The sequence below is a fragment of the Pelobates fuscus genome, chromosome 3, assembly GCF_036172605.1.
Source record: "Pelobates fuscus isolate aPelFus1 chromosome 3, aPelFus1.pri, whole genome shotgun sequence".
NCBI classification, from domain to species: Eukaryota; Metazoa; Chordata; class Amphibia; order Anura; family Pelobatidae; genus Pelobates; species Pelobates fuscus.
The window spans coordinates 57,397,906-57,415,006 of NC_086319.1; the positions used below are offsets into that span (position 1 = coordinate 57,397,906).

The 17,101-nt window shown below is 40.3% G+C and overlaps 1 protein-coding gene across 2 annotated transcripts in view; it reads right to left on the minus strand.

Moving 5' to 3' along the window:
* NUDT4 (nudix hydrolase 4) overlaps positions 1-6,345 on the minus strand; it is a 41,136-nt gene extending 34,791 nt beyond the window's left edge. Inside the window, exon 1 of one of the 2 annotated variants that reach the window (XM_063447105.1) lies at positions 5,900-6,345. In XM_063447105.1, coding sequence (XP_063303175.1) covers positions 5,900-5,998 — 99 coding nt within the window. In that variant the 5' untranslated portion in view covers positions 5,999-6,345. The remainder of the gene's footprint in view (positions 1-5,899) is intronic. The other variant, XM_063447106.1, reaches the window with a different exon arrangement.
* Positions 6,346-17,101: the final 10,756 nt, after the last annotated feature.

Genomic DNA, 17,101 nt, shown 5'->3' on the forward strand with positions numbered 1-17,101 from the left:
TGCCCTAACAGCATTAAAGCCCTCCTTTTGTAGGAAGACATAGCACGCCCCAACGTCTGGAAAGGGTTAAAGACAAACATGCTGACCTCTGAGCGTCCCTTATATGCTATAAATTGCTAAACTTAAGTGGAATAAGATATAGAAAGATACTCGGACCATTGGTTTTTTTTTTGTGTGTTTTTTTTCCCAGAAACAGTTTTTGGTGTGCCTGGAGTGTCACATTTTCAAACCGACTTGCCATATGCTAAACTACTTATGCTTTTTGGAAAGACCATGCAATTGTATCTGGTATTAATAGATTTGCTAGCAAATATATAGATTTGTATAAAAACCCCATTTAAGGGGGGCGGGGCCTGGCCGCCGAGCTGGAAGGACATGGAGCACATCAGCTCCTCCACAAACCCGTGCTAAAATGGCTAAATATGCCCAGGTCCCTCTGAAAACCACACCAAACAGATGCCAACTGACAGGGGGACCCAAGCGACATCTGCATCTACAAAGTCAGCTCCTGTCCGACCGCCGACGACACGGTATGGGCCGCTGAGTTTGGGCCTGCCGTGAGGCCTTGGCGGGAGAGACGGCCGATCTCCCGTGCTTGGTCCGGCGGGGCCTCCCTCGGTCCCATCACAGGCCCCGTTCCCCCCCCTGTGGGCCGGTGGGGGTTATCCCGGCCCCCCCAACCGGGGAAGCAGAGCACACTCCAGGGAGCTAGACAGCGGCGAGACCAGTCTGGGACCGCATGGCACAAGCTAAGATGGCCGCCGCACAGACTGCACGACGGAGCAGAGTGACCGCAGTGCCTGAGGGGAGGCTGGATGCCCCCTAGGAGGTCAGTGTGCACAACAGCAAGTGAGAGACATGGCACCCACGACGAACCCCTGGACACTGATCCTCTCGGAGCACTGTGAGGAAGCAGACACTTACTGATAGACCAAGCCACCGAGAAAATTACGACAGGGATCTCACTCCCACCCGAGGCAGACATTGTACCAAACCGCAAGTACAACATAAGAGAACTGTCATTCTGCCACTTGCCTGGACTGCACCTAATGCGGCGGTTCCCAAGCCTGAGTTTACCTGCAGTCGCTACACCTCAGAGTACCACAGTTGGGAAGAGCCCCCAAGTTCGTAAGGCTGGAGTGCTTAACACGTCCCTCCAACATGCCCAGAGACTGACTTCATCCTAGAGGCCCTCAGGGGATAATACTGTGCTGCAATGGCCTACTATATGGTATAATCCGGGCAGTGATAGAAATCAGATGCCTTATCAGTAAAAAGTTCTAGATGGTGTGGTATAAATGCATAGCCTATAACAGATCTTGTAAGAATAACCCCAGCTTCTGGAGCTTGAATACACTTATCACTGCTAGGCTGTTTTATAATGTGGTAGATATTGTATTACACCAGCCTGTAACCTAACTAACAGACCTACCTTAATTTAACAGGTATACTAAATATAGCCTAACTGTACTGAATGCAAGAATGTCATATGACCACTAAGATAAGCATCTATATTACTTTGATTAGGTTTGTTGCCTCTGATGGTAGCTAAGACTTACGGTATTAATACTCAGTGTCAGGTCTATAGAAAAGCCTGTGTAACTCTTGGATACCTCCCTACCACGACAATGCTAGCCTTAACTTGTTATAACTTTCAAACTATTTACTTCACTGCGATTTAAACATGTCCATAAATATAAAAAATAGTGCATTGTACTACCATACCCTAATGCTTTCCCTGTTATACACTCTTTGTTTTTGAAATAAGCATGCGGATTGCCTTTGGGGTACCACGTGCCTGTATGTTACCATCATATGCATTGCAAAAATAAAGAATTTTAAAAAAAAAAAAAAAAAAAAAAACCCCATTTAAAAATAGGTCTTTCTCCTACTTCTCAGTAAAATACTCTACGCTTACGATTTGACTCACAAAAGGAGAGTAGACAAATGCTCCCAAGCATAGCACCCATAGCACAGGGGCAGTGCATCTAGCGCTGGTTAGGGGGTATAGTAAAGCCAACGTATCGGTGTCATTGAGGAGGTTCGCCTTGCTTAGGGAAGCGTTCACAAGCAGGGCAAATTAAATTAGAGTAGAGGATTGGCATAATACAGACAAGGGGCTGTGTAGGAGGGAGGCTGGTAGGAAGCTCTTACTTACCTTTCCTGCAGCTCCTGTCAGCTACCTTCTCCTCCGCGCCGGTCCGGTCAGCTCCCAGTGTAAGTCTCGCGAGAGCCGCGGGGTCATAGCGCGGCCGCGAGACTTACACTGGGACTTGCAGAGGGAGCCGACAGGACCGGCGGGGAGGAGAAGGGAGCTGACAGGAGCTGCAGGAGAGGTAAGTAAACGCTCTCTGCCAGCCCCACCCCACTGAACTGCCAATGCCACTGGACCACCAGGGAGTGAGAGCCCCCTCCCTGCCATGTATCAAGTACGGAGGGGGGACGAAAAAAAATTCAATAAAAAAAATAATTTTTTTAATTAAAATAATTGAAAAGAAAAATAATAATAATAGAAATGCCTACCCCCCACCAAGGCTCTGCAACACACACACACACACACACACTGTAAATAAATATTCAATTAATATGATTTTTTTAGGATCTAATTTTTTTTATTAAAATAATTGAAAAGAAAAATAATAATAATAGAAATGCCTACCCCCCACCAAGGCTCTGCAACACACACACACACACTGCACTCATACACACACACACACTGCATTCATTATATACACACACACTGTAAATAAATATTCAATTAATATAATTTTTTTAGGATCTAATTTTATTTAGAAATTTACCAGTAGCTGCTGCATTTCCCACCCAGTCTTATACTCGAGTCAATCAGTTTTCCCAGTTTTTTGGGGTAAAATTATACTCGAGTATATACGGTATATAATGTCGTCTATTCTAAAAAAAATGGTGCAAACATGGAAAATGGGCCAAGTGACCAATGCTGTGCTCGTGCTGGTTCAACAGTGACTGCCCTTGCCTTTAGTGCTTTGGACCACCTTTTTATTCATAACCCCACCCCCCCACTAATTTTAAAGGCGGTTGCGCAAACGCTATATATATGCTAAGCTATTTGTTTAATATATATATATATATATATATATATATATATATATATATATATATATATATATATTAAACAAATAGCTTAGCACTTATCTCATCGTCTTTAAGTTAAAACTCCATGCTTTATTGAGAAATATTTAAAAAGTTGAGTATCATCATTTCAGTCCCCGTTCAAGACGTTCCTCAGGACCGGGACCTTTTTTGTATTATCCTGAGAAATGTCCTGAATGGGGACTGAAACGTTAAACGCAACTTTTAAATATTTCTTCAATAAAGCATGGAGTTTTACCTTAAAGACTGCAAGTGCTAAGCTATTTGTTTACCTACTGGATACTGGAGCCTTGGCTGATAGCACCCGGCAATATAACAAAATTGAGCCAGAGTGCAAGGAACTCTAAAGGCTTTGTGTATGCGTGTGAACAGCAGCTGCACTATGGTAGTTTTTAGTTGTATTCACAATTTTGTAAGAAAGCCTTGAAGTAGTCTCTCAAGAGAAGTGGAGACTTGTATAGTATTCATCAAGTATATTGCTGGGCAGAAGAGAAAGCTAATTTTTTTCCTGTGATGTCTGTCACTGAGAGATTAGGTTATAGCCGTTTGAATTTTTCCAAAGCAAGTCAAATATACATAATTGCATGCAAGGAGGCATTAAAAGAATGCACCAAGCACTGTAACATGTTCTTAGCATATGTTATTGTGCCAAAATATTTTAAGTGACTACCTTGTATTGATTTTTATGTTTAGCATTTTCTGGATAGATGTACTACTCCACAACTGTGTACACAACCCAATTATACATACTGTCATTAAGTTGTAACATTTAAGAAATGTCAATAAATAACATTCTTTCTCAGTGCTCACATTAGGGGGGGAAAAAACTCTCTGTATCCAAGCATCTCTTATTTTCGAGGAGCTAACGTGGTTTAGTGTGTATAAAACATCCTACAAAATGCAAGTTACGTCAGAAAAGAGGAACAGATGAATACAAGTAAAGGGGAAAAAAGGACTGGCTCTGTTATAGTATGAACTTTGAAAGCATGTTACATGATAATTATTACATCCCTAATTACTGCTTTAAAATAATCAGAGGTAAGTAACTTATTGAACTATGTGACTCATATCACAGAGTGATTCATGTATTCTCCTGGAAGAGTGATCCAGATCAGGCTTGACCCATGAAGTAGACGATGCAGACATTGGAATGTCATGTCTACAGAGCACAACTGTCTCAGAAGATCATTTTCCAACTATACATGGGCTTTAAGCATCAAATAAATCAAACCATATAACATTAAACGAGATGACAAGATCAAGTTACAGTCATATGTGCAACTGATAGCTTGTACAGAAAAAAAAAAAATGAAACTCACAGCAGCCAGCTCAAACTGATCATGTAATGACAAGGCAATGACAATAAGGAAATGGATTACATTTGGCCATGGTAGCACATCACATGAAGGTGGCTCTGGAGAGGAGGTTACACTACAGTGTAAAAATAAACTAAATACAAAATTACTTCAGTTTAGTGTTTAAAAAAAAAAATAAAAAAAAAAAATAAAAAAAAAAAATAGGCAGTATAGTCTAACACTGTTTAACAAACTTTAATGGTTTTTCAAGGTACAAACACCTGGGAAACAAAACAAGTTAGAATTTTTTTTTTTTAATGGATGTAAGAACAATTTGTGCCAAAAGACAAAAACATAATAAATTGTGGTGGTGGAAGACACATACAGATTTGTTAATTACACCCCAACAGGATAAGAGATTACTTCTGAGTCTGACAGTGCTTGTCTCATTCTAGACAAATCAAGAATTGTGTGGGAAGATGTGATCTATGATAATTAAGAAGAGTCACAAACACAGTGACTGGCTGCCTAGTACGTAGTTGATCTTCGTTCTACATATGAATCCAACTATACACACACAGTATCAATGAACAGAAAACTATACATTTACATCAATCTACGTATACAGCCAATGCAAAACCTGCAATAGTTAGCACAGCTAAATCAGATTGCAAATGCGTGACAGTTTATTCTGATCCTCTGTACTTCCTTTATTTCTCATATGTAAAGTCTGCCATGATATATGGTAAATTTGATATCTACACCAGATTGCACACATGGTTAAAGTAGATGGCCGACACAGATGTAAACCATGGGCTGTGCCCTCTAGTTCAAGACATACAACATCTGGGCAGCAAAGACAAGTTTAACAGGGATAAGCTTATACAAGATATATCCAAGAGGATAGTAGTTCTTGCAATGTAGTGCTATACAATTGCCACAAAAATACATTTAGAACAAAAAAAAAAAGGAAAGGGGGGAGTGCATGAAAACTCCTCAATTACTCAACCAATAAAGGCCTGTGTACGGTACAGTACTGGAGGAGGATACTGCCACAGAGGGCCAAGGTAAGGACACATGTTACACACAGTGACTGGTGAAGACTCATAGCAGGCCTGGGTATGGGTAACAGGGAGTCCCCTGCTGGGAGGATATCGAAATCCCTAAGCCTAAGCACCCCAAATGTTTCTTCATTACAATCCCCATGGCAGTCTCAGCATGCTATGTGGGGGCCCAGGCTGGCCATTACCGGTGTACAGGCCTGGGGAGGGGGATGCAGCAATCCCCGGTAACACAGGGCCAGGGAGCGGCCCCAGACAGAGCACCCAGTCCCCTCACAGTTTGGGGGGGAGGGAATAGAGGTTCACTCTGTTAGAACTACAACTCCCACAAGGCTCTAGCAGCTGGCAAGGCATGATGGGTGTTGCAGTTCTCCAGCCGTTTAAGGGGGCACCACACACGGGGGCGGGTCTCACCTCATCCTCCCGCTCGTTCCTGAAGCACAGGCAGGCCGCTCGCTTCTTGAATCCCTCCCGGTCGTAGGTCCGAGTCTGGTTCGGCTTGAACTTCATCATAGAGGCGGCGGCTGCTCCTCCCTGCCTGCCGGCCGCTGCAGTCACCGTGACACCCGAACACAGGGAGCCGCCACCGGCCGAGCTCGCAGCACCGCGGCCGCAGGAGGAGGAGGAGAGCCGGGCCCGGGGTTAGAGGAGGCTGCGGGCGAGGAGGGTGTGTGAGCCGGGGGAGACTCGCCTCTCCATGGACTCGTGCCGACTCCGGTATGTCCTGTGTCCGTGCTGCTCAGGCCCCGTAGCCGCTCTCACAAACCGAAGTGTCCCCCTTCTCCTCCCGTGACTGGTATCTCCCGCCCCTGCGCGCGCACCCCCCTCCTCCTTCACTGCAACGGCCGCCCTATGGCGCTGGGCGGGGGGGAGAAATCACCTCTTCCCCTCACACAGACACACCGCGCGCGCACACTTTACTACCGCGCGCCGCCTGACCTGGCTGCTGGGAATGACGCGCGTGCGCACAGTGCCCTCCTCCTCCTCTTCTTTCACCACACCTCTCTCTTACATTCGACCGCGGCGGCGCGCATTCCTCCACCAGGACAGACAGAAAAGAAGCGCGCGGCCAGGTAACGCGCGTTCCACACGTCAGGCTGTGGCGAGCGCGATGGGGGGCGCAGTGCGTGCTGCGTGCTATCCCCTCACGCACGGCTCGGATGTTTCCACATAGTAGTGCGTTACCGGGGCAACCAAAGGCGCTCAGTCTGCTCATTGATAGCTAGGGCGACAGCTGAGTGATAGCATGGGCCAGGCCAGGAGGGGGGGGAATCAACTCTGGGGTACCATGCCATGCATGCAAAGGGTTAATCATGGTGAATGATGTCCTCTGGGAGGGGGTCACCATCTTCCCTTTGTTAGCAGTGTAGGAGGATGGGCTGGCTCCAGCACATGGCAGCTCTCACTGTGATACTCCATTATTGTCACAATATCATCCACTGGCTAGTGTCATGGCTGGCAGTGATGGTGGTGGATGGATGCATTGCAGTCATCTCCTCTGGGTTACTAGACAGACACACGGCGATCCAGGATGATGGGAATTGCTGTGTGATTTTTAATTTGGCCTTTTAACAAACAATGTAATAAATGCAACAACAAAAAAGAGCTCTCTGATATCTTTAAATTCAGCTTCTACCTAAACCTGAGGGCCTCTAAACCTGTGGCACAGAGTAGGGGTAGGCATCCTTCAGCACTCCAGATGTGGGCTACATCTCCCACAATTCTCTTACAGCCAGAAATGTTGACAAAGGATCATGGGAGATGTAGTCCACAACATCTGGAATGCGGACGGTTGCCTACCCCTCTCACAGAGTATACATTGGCATTGTGTTTTTTTTTAGTGTGATAACATTGGTTTTGCTATAATAACAGCTACTGCTTAATGTTGATATTTAAAAGCCATTTTTTAGTAAAAAAAAATAATATTTTTTATAATTGTGCCAGTGAGCTGAAGTGGTCTAGGTGCCTAAAGTGTCTCTATAAATACAGTCACAGCTGCATACTCAAATACACATCAATACACATATGGATAGGGAATTCAACACTTTAACCTTAGGAATGATTAATATTATTCATCCTCCACTAAGTCATCAGCATCCTCACCTGTGTCTGTCTACTCTTCCCCACCACTCCACAAGGACACGGAAAGTGCATGGCCGGTGCACATGTACCCCACATGCATTGCTTTTCTGGTGAGCCTCACGCTCAATGCAGACAAAAAGAGGAGCTAGTTCCCAAATTCCAATAAGCCTCTGCGATGTAATGCACCTCTGTGGCACATATGGCAATAAGATTGTCACAACAGCCCACTGCAACCTCTTACGTAGGATCGTTAAATATGTTAGTGCTGCAGTCAGAGCTACACTTGTCCCGACTGCTACCCTGTGGCCATAGCCTTCTGGCAAATCCAGGCCTGGTCACATAGTGATCTTCCATTTTGCCTATGTCACTCTATAAAGCATTCATTTAACCTGATCACGTGTGCCTCCTCGGATTAATTAAAAACAAATAACACAAATCAAATAGCAATTTAATAAAAACAATGCCAGTTAAAAAATAATATCTGTCAACAAAAATATTAGTAATTTTTTGGTTGTCAATGCAGAAAGGATTTAGACTTGATAAAGGGAGGCTTTCCCAAAAGGTTGTCATTCCAAAATGTTATTCCAATAAAGAGGAATTACCGTGTTCTGTGTTTCCAGTGTGTCGCTGTTACCTGGGGCAGACTGGCACTTGCAGTTGCCTTTTTAATGCTGCTGCAAGATGTAAGAGGTGCCAGGAGCGAGCAGCTAGTTGCTCCTTGTAATGCAGAGAGCTAAGGCTGCTGGGGTACATGATGTCCAATCCGCAGCCTAAGCTCTGTGAGTACCTGTGATGATGGATCAGGCTACATTACCCACCAAAGAACCATGGTGTGTATTGCTAAGGGCAGTGTGTATCAGTAAGGATGTGTGTCAGTCACTCAGAGTGAGTGTGTGTGACAGTAATTGTGTTCATGTCTGTGTGTATTAGTATATGTGTGTGTGTCAATGAGTGTGTGTTTGTTTATCAGTCTGTGTGTCCATGATATGTGTGTCAGACTGTGTGTCAATGAGTGTTTGTCAGTTTATGTGTTTGTGTGTCATTGTTTGTGGACATAATGTTTTTGTGTACATGTCATCAAGTTTCAATAATAAAAAAAAGTATATATAACGGTATATTAACATGTGTAATATATTAACATATATGTGTGTGTCTATTGTGAGCATATATTTATATAGTTTTAAAATATATACACAAAATAATATTTAGGTTTATAATATATAAACAAATATTAGGATAATCACATACATTTGGGGAACACTACACCAACGTTAAAAGCCAATATTTGGTTTCAACGTTTGGGATATTCGTTAACCCCAGTAGGTGCCAGTTGTCCCCGTCTGCTGCTCCTCTCATCCCCTTGGAGACTGTCATTGACAACAGCCTCCCTTCCTTTCCTGTTAAAATTGATTCATGCTCTGCATTTACCACAAATGCACCAAGAGAGGAGAGGGGGGAGTGGAAGGTTTAAAGAGAGACGCAGGCGGTCACGATTTTAGGGGGGCGACAAAATGCATTTTCACCTATGTAGCCAAAAATCCTTGCACCAGCCCTGCCTGCAATGTAAACATTGCACATTCTAAAACAACTTCAGTATTTTTCATTGCAGGGTTAAAAGGACAGGGTCACTGCACCCAGGCCACTTGGTCTGAGTGAAGTGGTCTGGGTGACTTTATTGTCCCATTAACTTTGTCTACTCTTTAGCCATGTAAACTGAGAAGATACCTTGGCAATTTCAATACGGTTTATTCAACATTTACGTACAATAGGACTTGATTAAAGAAGATTGTTTCAACGTTTTCCCTTTAGATTACATAGAAATCAGGGCAGTAAATGACTACCGACTTGTCTCTTATCAGTACACACTTGTAATTACAGATATACAATAACATAAAGACATTTGAAGAATTGTAAAAGCTAAACTTACCTAACCCAAACATATTCCTTCATATATTTTTTTGAAACATAGGTGCCCCAAGTAATAGCTTTATTAATTTGCAAGATTTACAATATAGATGCGCCATGTTGTCATGTTCTCTTTTAGGAGATGAGATACGTAAAACTTATCTTGATTCTTTTTTTTTTTATTTAATTTTTTTAAAAATTAAAAACAGTCATGATGCATTTGTTACAACTGAGAGAGTAGGCAGTAATTTGTGCACAAAAGAGTTATACATCTGCTGCAAAATATGTTGCTAATATTTCTTAAATAATAATGTGATAATTATCTGATGTATTGCCAATTTTTTCATGGAATAAGGATTTTTTTTTAAATCGCTAGATAAAATAAACAGGGTCACACTTTTAAAAGCCAAGTACAATAAATCTTAATCATTATTATTTTTTTAAGACAATCACGTCCCTTTCTACTGTTAATTCTTATTTTGGTCCACATTTGTTAATTCTTTCTCATGGGATAAGGCTCAATGTCAAAACAGAATTATTACACAAACAGAATTATTACACAACAGCTTCAAAAACATTTGAAGAATGTCATCCAAATTACAACTAAAATATTAATAAAACATTTATGCTTTGTAGATATTCGAGTATTCTTTAGTGCGGGGTCCTCATCAACCTATTGATCCTGTAAAAATTTGTAATAGTTTGTCTCATTTGTTGTTAATATTGTAAAGTGCTGCTGAATCTGTTGGCGCTCTATAAATGGCAGTAATAATAATAGAAATAATAAAAGTAATCATTTGGTGAGCCAATATAATAAATTGTTAATGTAGCGTGCAACAAAAACGTACTTAAATTAACTTTAGTTTCTTAATGTATATGCAGCAAAGTGTGCCTTCCTTATTTACACTATTAATAGGAGAAATTATGAATATTATGCATGAGTTTTGCGTTACTGCATTGATCTAATTGCCGAATATATTACTGTATCATAATTATTTACATATAAACCTTCAAAATATGACCTCCTATTACTGATCATGTTACAAGGTACAAACTAAAGGGACTACAAAATAGAGACGTAAAATATCTAGTAAGAGTACTGTAAGCAATAGGTAAGATACATATTTTAGACCTCGCTCTTGTATAAGAAACAGTCCAATTATTTGATCATATGTTCTGTAGTCTTGACATTTATCTGCCCATATCAGAAACCAGACACTTCAGAGTATTACCATAATATCAGTCAATCTGTCATTGAAGTTGTCTTCACTCTCATGATAGAAAAGGTATGTTACAAACTTGGATACAAACTTGTCCGTGCCTCTCTTCTCTTGCATTTACAATGTTAAGTATTAGTAGCACTGGCTTAATAAATGGTAGGTAGGGGTGCAGTAGACAAAAAAGGTAATAACCATTAAAGCAGATTTTCTCCAAATTAAAGGAACACTATAGGGTCAGGAACACAAACATGTATTCTCGACCTTATAGTGTTTAATCCACCATTTTTGTCCCCTTAGAAAATGTAAAAACTTACCTTATATCCAGCGCAGCACGGGTCTGCCGATGCTGGTCCCGATCTGCTTCCTTGGTGACATCATCAGAATTGAACATCTAGTGCTTTCCCATTGGAAAGCATTGGATTGGTTGAAAGCGTCAAGGAGTCGGGATGGGGGCAGGACCAAATGCAATTTTAGCCAATCCGCACCTCCTCATAGAGATGCATTGAATCAATGCATCTCCAAGAGGAAAATCCAGCGTCTCCATGCAGAGTGTGGAGATGCTGAACGGCAGTGCTGCCTACTGTGCAGCACTGCCCCAAAGCACCTCCATCTGAGGAGTGGTCACTGGAGGTGTCCCTAGGGGGCAATGTTAACACAGTTTTTTTTCTGAAAAGGCAGTTTTGAAATGAAAATGCCTGAAGGCAATGATTATAGTCACCAGAACAACTACATTAAACTGTAGTTGTTTTGGTGACTATAGTGGCCCTTTAACCAAGTTAAACATGAACAATAGACTAAACTATATAAACGTATAACCAGGCCTTAGAATGGCCGGATTTAACGTAGAAAGAATAGTAAGTAACAAAGCCGAGTTCAGGGAAACAGACAGAAGCATAAACAAGTAGACAAAGCCAAAGGGTCAAGGATACCAGAAATACGGATAGTCAGGAACAAGCCAAGATCAAATAACCAGATCAAATCACAGAATGCGCTCTAGGATAACTAGCTAGTGGAAACAATGACAGGGCACTGATTTCAAGCAGATTTAGGTTTAAATAGCCTTAAATTTCTTCTTATTGATCCAAATGGGTCCTATAATGTCATAATTAACGTTTTCAGGGCCGGCGCTATTAATTAGTGCGGTACGGTACTGCGACTGCAGAAGCTATTATTGACGCTGGGCCCGGGGAGGGCTCTGTAGCAGACGCGGCTCGGAGGGAGAGGCGCTAGGAACAAGATGAGTAGCCTCCCCTTCTGGCAGTGTGACTGCAGCGATTGGGTGCCGTCACATGGTGGTGCCGATTGGACACCGTGACCCCCTGGGGCTATAGATGGCCCGTGTTAAACATCATCTTTTAGGTTCCTTTTTTAACTGATGTTTATTTATCGTCCATTGAGAGAATTTGATCTGGTTTGGATTGCTTATGTTGCTGTAAAATTTTGGGCACCATAATAGGCTGGCTACACTGGTATCTATATCTACATAAGCTAATCAACCTTTCTGATGTAGCTTAATTTTTAGTTTGTCTGATACCATGCTTCTATTTTGGTCACATGATGCCAGGAGCTTAATACAAACAATAACCTTTTATTTCCAACCTCAGAATAATATCTCAGTAACATTACCACGCTTCAGTCTTCTTCATTTTCACTTTGTATCTTCTAACAAAATGTTTTTCTTCTCTAAAAGCTGACTGGGTTATTCAATAAAACTGGAATTGGACATTTTAACTCAAAATATCCAAGGAAAATATAAAATGGAGAATTTTCTAGTTCAACAATTTTGGCTTAAAAAGTGCAATTCCATACAATTCTTGTTTTAGTGAATAAAAAAGTGAGTTCGGGGTTCCAATTTGAAAGCAGGCTTTATCCTCCATATGACCCATGTATATAGTACTAGCCTGTCTGTTAGGTGAGTTGTAAAGCTGCGCAAGATCGCTTTTGCGTTGCTGTCCTTGCATTTTCCCCAAATTAAAAGCGATTTCACGTTACGTAACAACATGTGTTATACACAACAGTGTTATTCTGTGTGATTATAAAAATTCAGTATATAGACAACAATCCAGTTAGCCTTGAGCTAGTACTGATTAAGGGTTGCATTGTTCAGAAATAATACCATTGGTATAGAAGGACAGTCCGTCACTGTACATAAAGAGGGGTTTATTCACTAAACTGTAGTGAAAACGTAATTGTAAAATGTATGTTAAAATAGCTGTTTTGGAAAACAAAACTGTAATCAGCATCAGCTATTTTTTTGGCAAAATGTTGCCATTTGGGCTTCATTTCACTATGATTCAGAGTTTAGTGAAAACCCCATCGTTTGCCTCAAACCGCAATCCTGTCCTGTATATAGAGTATTAATATTCTTCTGTTTACTTCAGCTTAAATAGTACAATGCTTGTCAGAAGTCTAACTGAAGCATTGATGAGCCATGCTTCTTTGAGCCTTGTAACCCGAAGGAACCTGTAACCTGGCACTAACTTATGTTGTTGGGTAAATATCCCAACCCAATTTTGTTTCAGTTTGCAATATGAAACAAAGTTACTCGCACTTTATCTTTGTTTGGCCTGAATGTGGATATTCAGGTTTTAGAATTGTATGATTAGCTAACCTGACTGAAAAGTGAATTACTCTAAATGTACCTGAAGGAAACCACTTAGCTACCTTCTATGCTAAACTATTAAAACTTCAGGGTAAAATCTGAATTGTCAGGAATTCAAAAATACAATCATAGCAAACTTTAGATAGCATATATTTTTATGGTTTAATAAATAAAAGTCCAATTGAAAGTTACCCTAAATGTCATTATTTTACTCAATACTTATATTTGTAATGGCTTCTTTTCTTTATGTAAGTATTGAGAAGATACACGGATATTGGCAAAGATAGAACACTCGAAAATCAACTATAACTAGGCTTGCCAAATCCACCATGTTTTCTGGGATACACATAATTTCATCAAGTTGATGGGCAGCACATGAAAATCCATCCCTGTCATATGGATAATGCTACAGGATTCCCGATTGATTTATCACCTGATTTACTACCTGACGCATTTGACGTCTACATACTGTATGTATGTTGCTCACCGATTTGTATAAATGATATATGTCCCAGAAAACACAGGGGATCTGGTATCCCTAGCTATAATGTTCGTTAATTTTGTTTTCCTAAATTAGTCCACTTTCTCATGAACGTATATTAGCAATTTTCCAAATGATTTCACAATCCATTTAAGATCAAGCACAGCCAGCTCACATTGCACGGGAATAAGAAGAAAAAAAAAACATCTGGGAACAAAAATATCTGCAATATTAAGGTTTTCACTACAGTTTGAATTGCTGGGAATTCAAAGTAAATTATAACATTTTAGGCGAAATTAGCCAAATTGAGAAAAAAAATTCAGTTTCAGTTACAAATTTGGTTTCACGTGGAATTTACCACAGTTCACAATTTAGAGAAAACCCTGTGGAAACTGAATTTGATCTGGATCACCAAAACTCTGTTAAATATCTTCTCATTCTCATACTTACAAAAACAAATATGGCTGGACTTTGGTCATTTCAACCGAACAAGCATGTTTTCTTTGGTTTGGCCGGTATCTTTTAATCAATTATTTTCATGTGCAGATCGTATATAAAATGTAGGATTCTTATACTTATCAAACACCAAATTCAAACCAGATTTACTGTAAACAAACCAAGTAGAAGGGACATTCACTGAATAAATTAAACCTGATTTTTGCAGGCAAGACAATAAAATTCTGGGAAGTGAGTGTTTTTATGGTTAAATTGTGTGTGTCTGCAGGATTCTTTTATAAAACAAGGAATGTAAGGCAGGAGTGTTTTGCTGACAGGGTGATTGTAACTGACTGTTCCATCCATGGATGAAGTTCAGAACAAAATAGCCGACAACCATTTAATGGGTAAACTTACTGTTGTTGTTCACAACTCCATGGAGTAATTGTCTGACGTCTGGGCACCTTGGGACTTTAATCAAACTTTAGTCCTACTTAAGAGTTAATATTAATTTAGGCGCGGTTTATCATTTGTATTGTTTTTTTCTGTATTGTTTGTCACAAGGTTGCGGGATCCTTGTAAGATTCACCGCTGCCTCACCTTAATAATAGCAGGCACCTACGTTTCTCCTAGTTCCCACTAAGTCATATGCGTTTCTATTGAAGCTTTTCATTTGAAGACATGAATTTATCAAATTCACATGATTACATATTTATAATTCTCCATATTTTAGGCAAATTAAAATATTTGAAAAGCGTCCTACAGAAATCTCTTCTTAAATTATTGCGTTTCAATATTCGATATTAACGATTGAAAAGGAATACTGTAGCTGTGTTTACGTAATGACTAATCATAGCAGTAACATCAGACTCCTTAATCAAACTAAGCAAATAACTTAGAGTGATATGATATCTTCATGATAAAAATGTAAAACAGCTAACAAAATATTCGGTAAATACTGCCTTGTCCACCTAACCGCAGTGTGCGATAGTTTTGTTCTCAACCATACCTCTGCATAAACCATACTTTTCAAATACAAATATCTAATCTGACATTGTAAATCAAAGTAATCTAGCACTATACACAAGTCAATGTCACTTCAAACAATAACCTTACTTCAATTAAATGTGGTCAGGTAGAACAGCTCGAATCCAACTGCTCGAATCCAATAAAATATAAATAATAAAAAACAAAAAGAATTATGACATTTTAAAAAATAAAATTCTAATGCATGTAACCAATTTGATATATGAATGTTGTGATTTTTATTTTTTTTGACAATCTTTATTTTCATTTAAAATAGAATGGAAAGTCAGTGACCAGTGAAAGATAACGTCAAATACACATTACATGAGTAAAGCGTTATTGAACTGTCAGACCGGTAGCAACTCTCTTACCCCATCACCCTTCGAAATATAAACCGTTGTACAAAAGCAGTCAAATATGGTGCATCCAGAGACTGTTCCTTGTGAGGATAGAACCTTAGATAACTTTTTGGGAGGTTACGCGTCCTTGCTAATGTCGGTCTGCACTTGATGGAGTGATACGTTACAGTTGTGGTGTGACCAGAATTGTGCAGTATTGACCGTAGCTAATCGTTGTATCTGCAAGGGTACGTCAAGTAAGGCGTACCAGTTCATTTCACCTTCGGGTGTGGAGAATGGGAACGGGATAAAAAAAATTTGCGCTGGGTATGTTTTGGCCAATTATCATTTTCACTCCCATGTATATACTTAGTAGTAAATACTTTTGCTTCCTATATGTCAGGACTCCTAGGAGACCCAACACGCAGGGTGTAATAGAAAAACGTATACCGGACCTTAGAGTAGTCGGGCTTTACGTTTGACAGGAAGAGAATGGTCAAGACCAAGCCAGGTTCAAGGAATACAGAAATCATGAAACGAGTATACTAGCCGAGTCAGGGAACCAGATAAGAGTAGTCGAGGTACGAGAGCCGAGTCAAGAACAGGGCGATGGAGAGTAGTCAGATAGCCAAGGTCAAGATACCAAAAAGAACAATCAGGAAAGAAGCGCTATTGGGAATCAAACAAGAATCACAACAAGGCAAAGTCCTATGTGTGAACCAGACTTTTATAGGTTGGTTCTTTAAATTGGAAGCCTCGCCCCAAAAATGCTTGAATCTGGACATTTTGGCAGGCCGTGACGTCATCGGTGGCATGACATCGGCACATAGGCGGAGTCCTGATTTCATTAGCATCATGACGTCGGTGCACGCATGCTGCGTCATAAAAGGGGGCAGAGTCACAGCGGCCGGCGTTGGAACTGCTGGAGTGGAGTCTGGGAGCAGGAATGCTGTCCAAAAGGTGAGTGAGCATGACACTATTGCATTTTAAAAAAAATGAATTAGAATAAACCCATTGTATTTAATATCAATATATATATTTCTGGTTATGTTCTATTGTCTCGCAATGTCAGTATGTTTGCAACGCTGTAATTTTGGACGGTTGCTGTAGAAATTGCTAGTTATACTTAGAAACCATAATATAATAACAAGAACTCGTTATTTCAGATATATACAATTATAGTTTGCTGGGCAGATCGTATTTCATTTTAAAAGCATAATGATTGTGATAAGTGGATATTTTATGAAGCAGCTCGCCAAGTGTGCCACTGAAATATGTTTCCAAATGAACATATTTTTGTGTAGATGTCGTTGATCATGTCATGTAGATGTTGTTAAATAAATATTAGAAATAATAATAATTTTTGATTAAAAGAAGGCCCTTAGGTAGCTATCCATTATGTGGTATGCTCTTCAAATATATTAATGCTTAAATAAATTACTCTCGAGCAGTGAACATTATTATTTGTATTCATTCTTCATCTAGTGTTTTATATTATTTTTTGTTGTCATTTTTTTCCATTTAAAC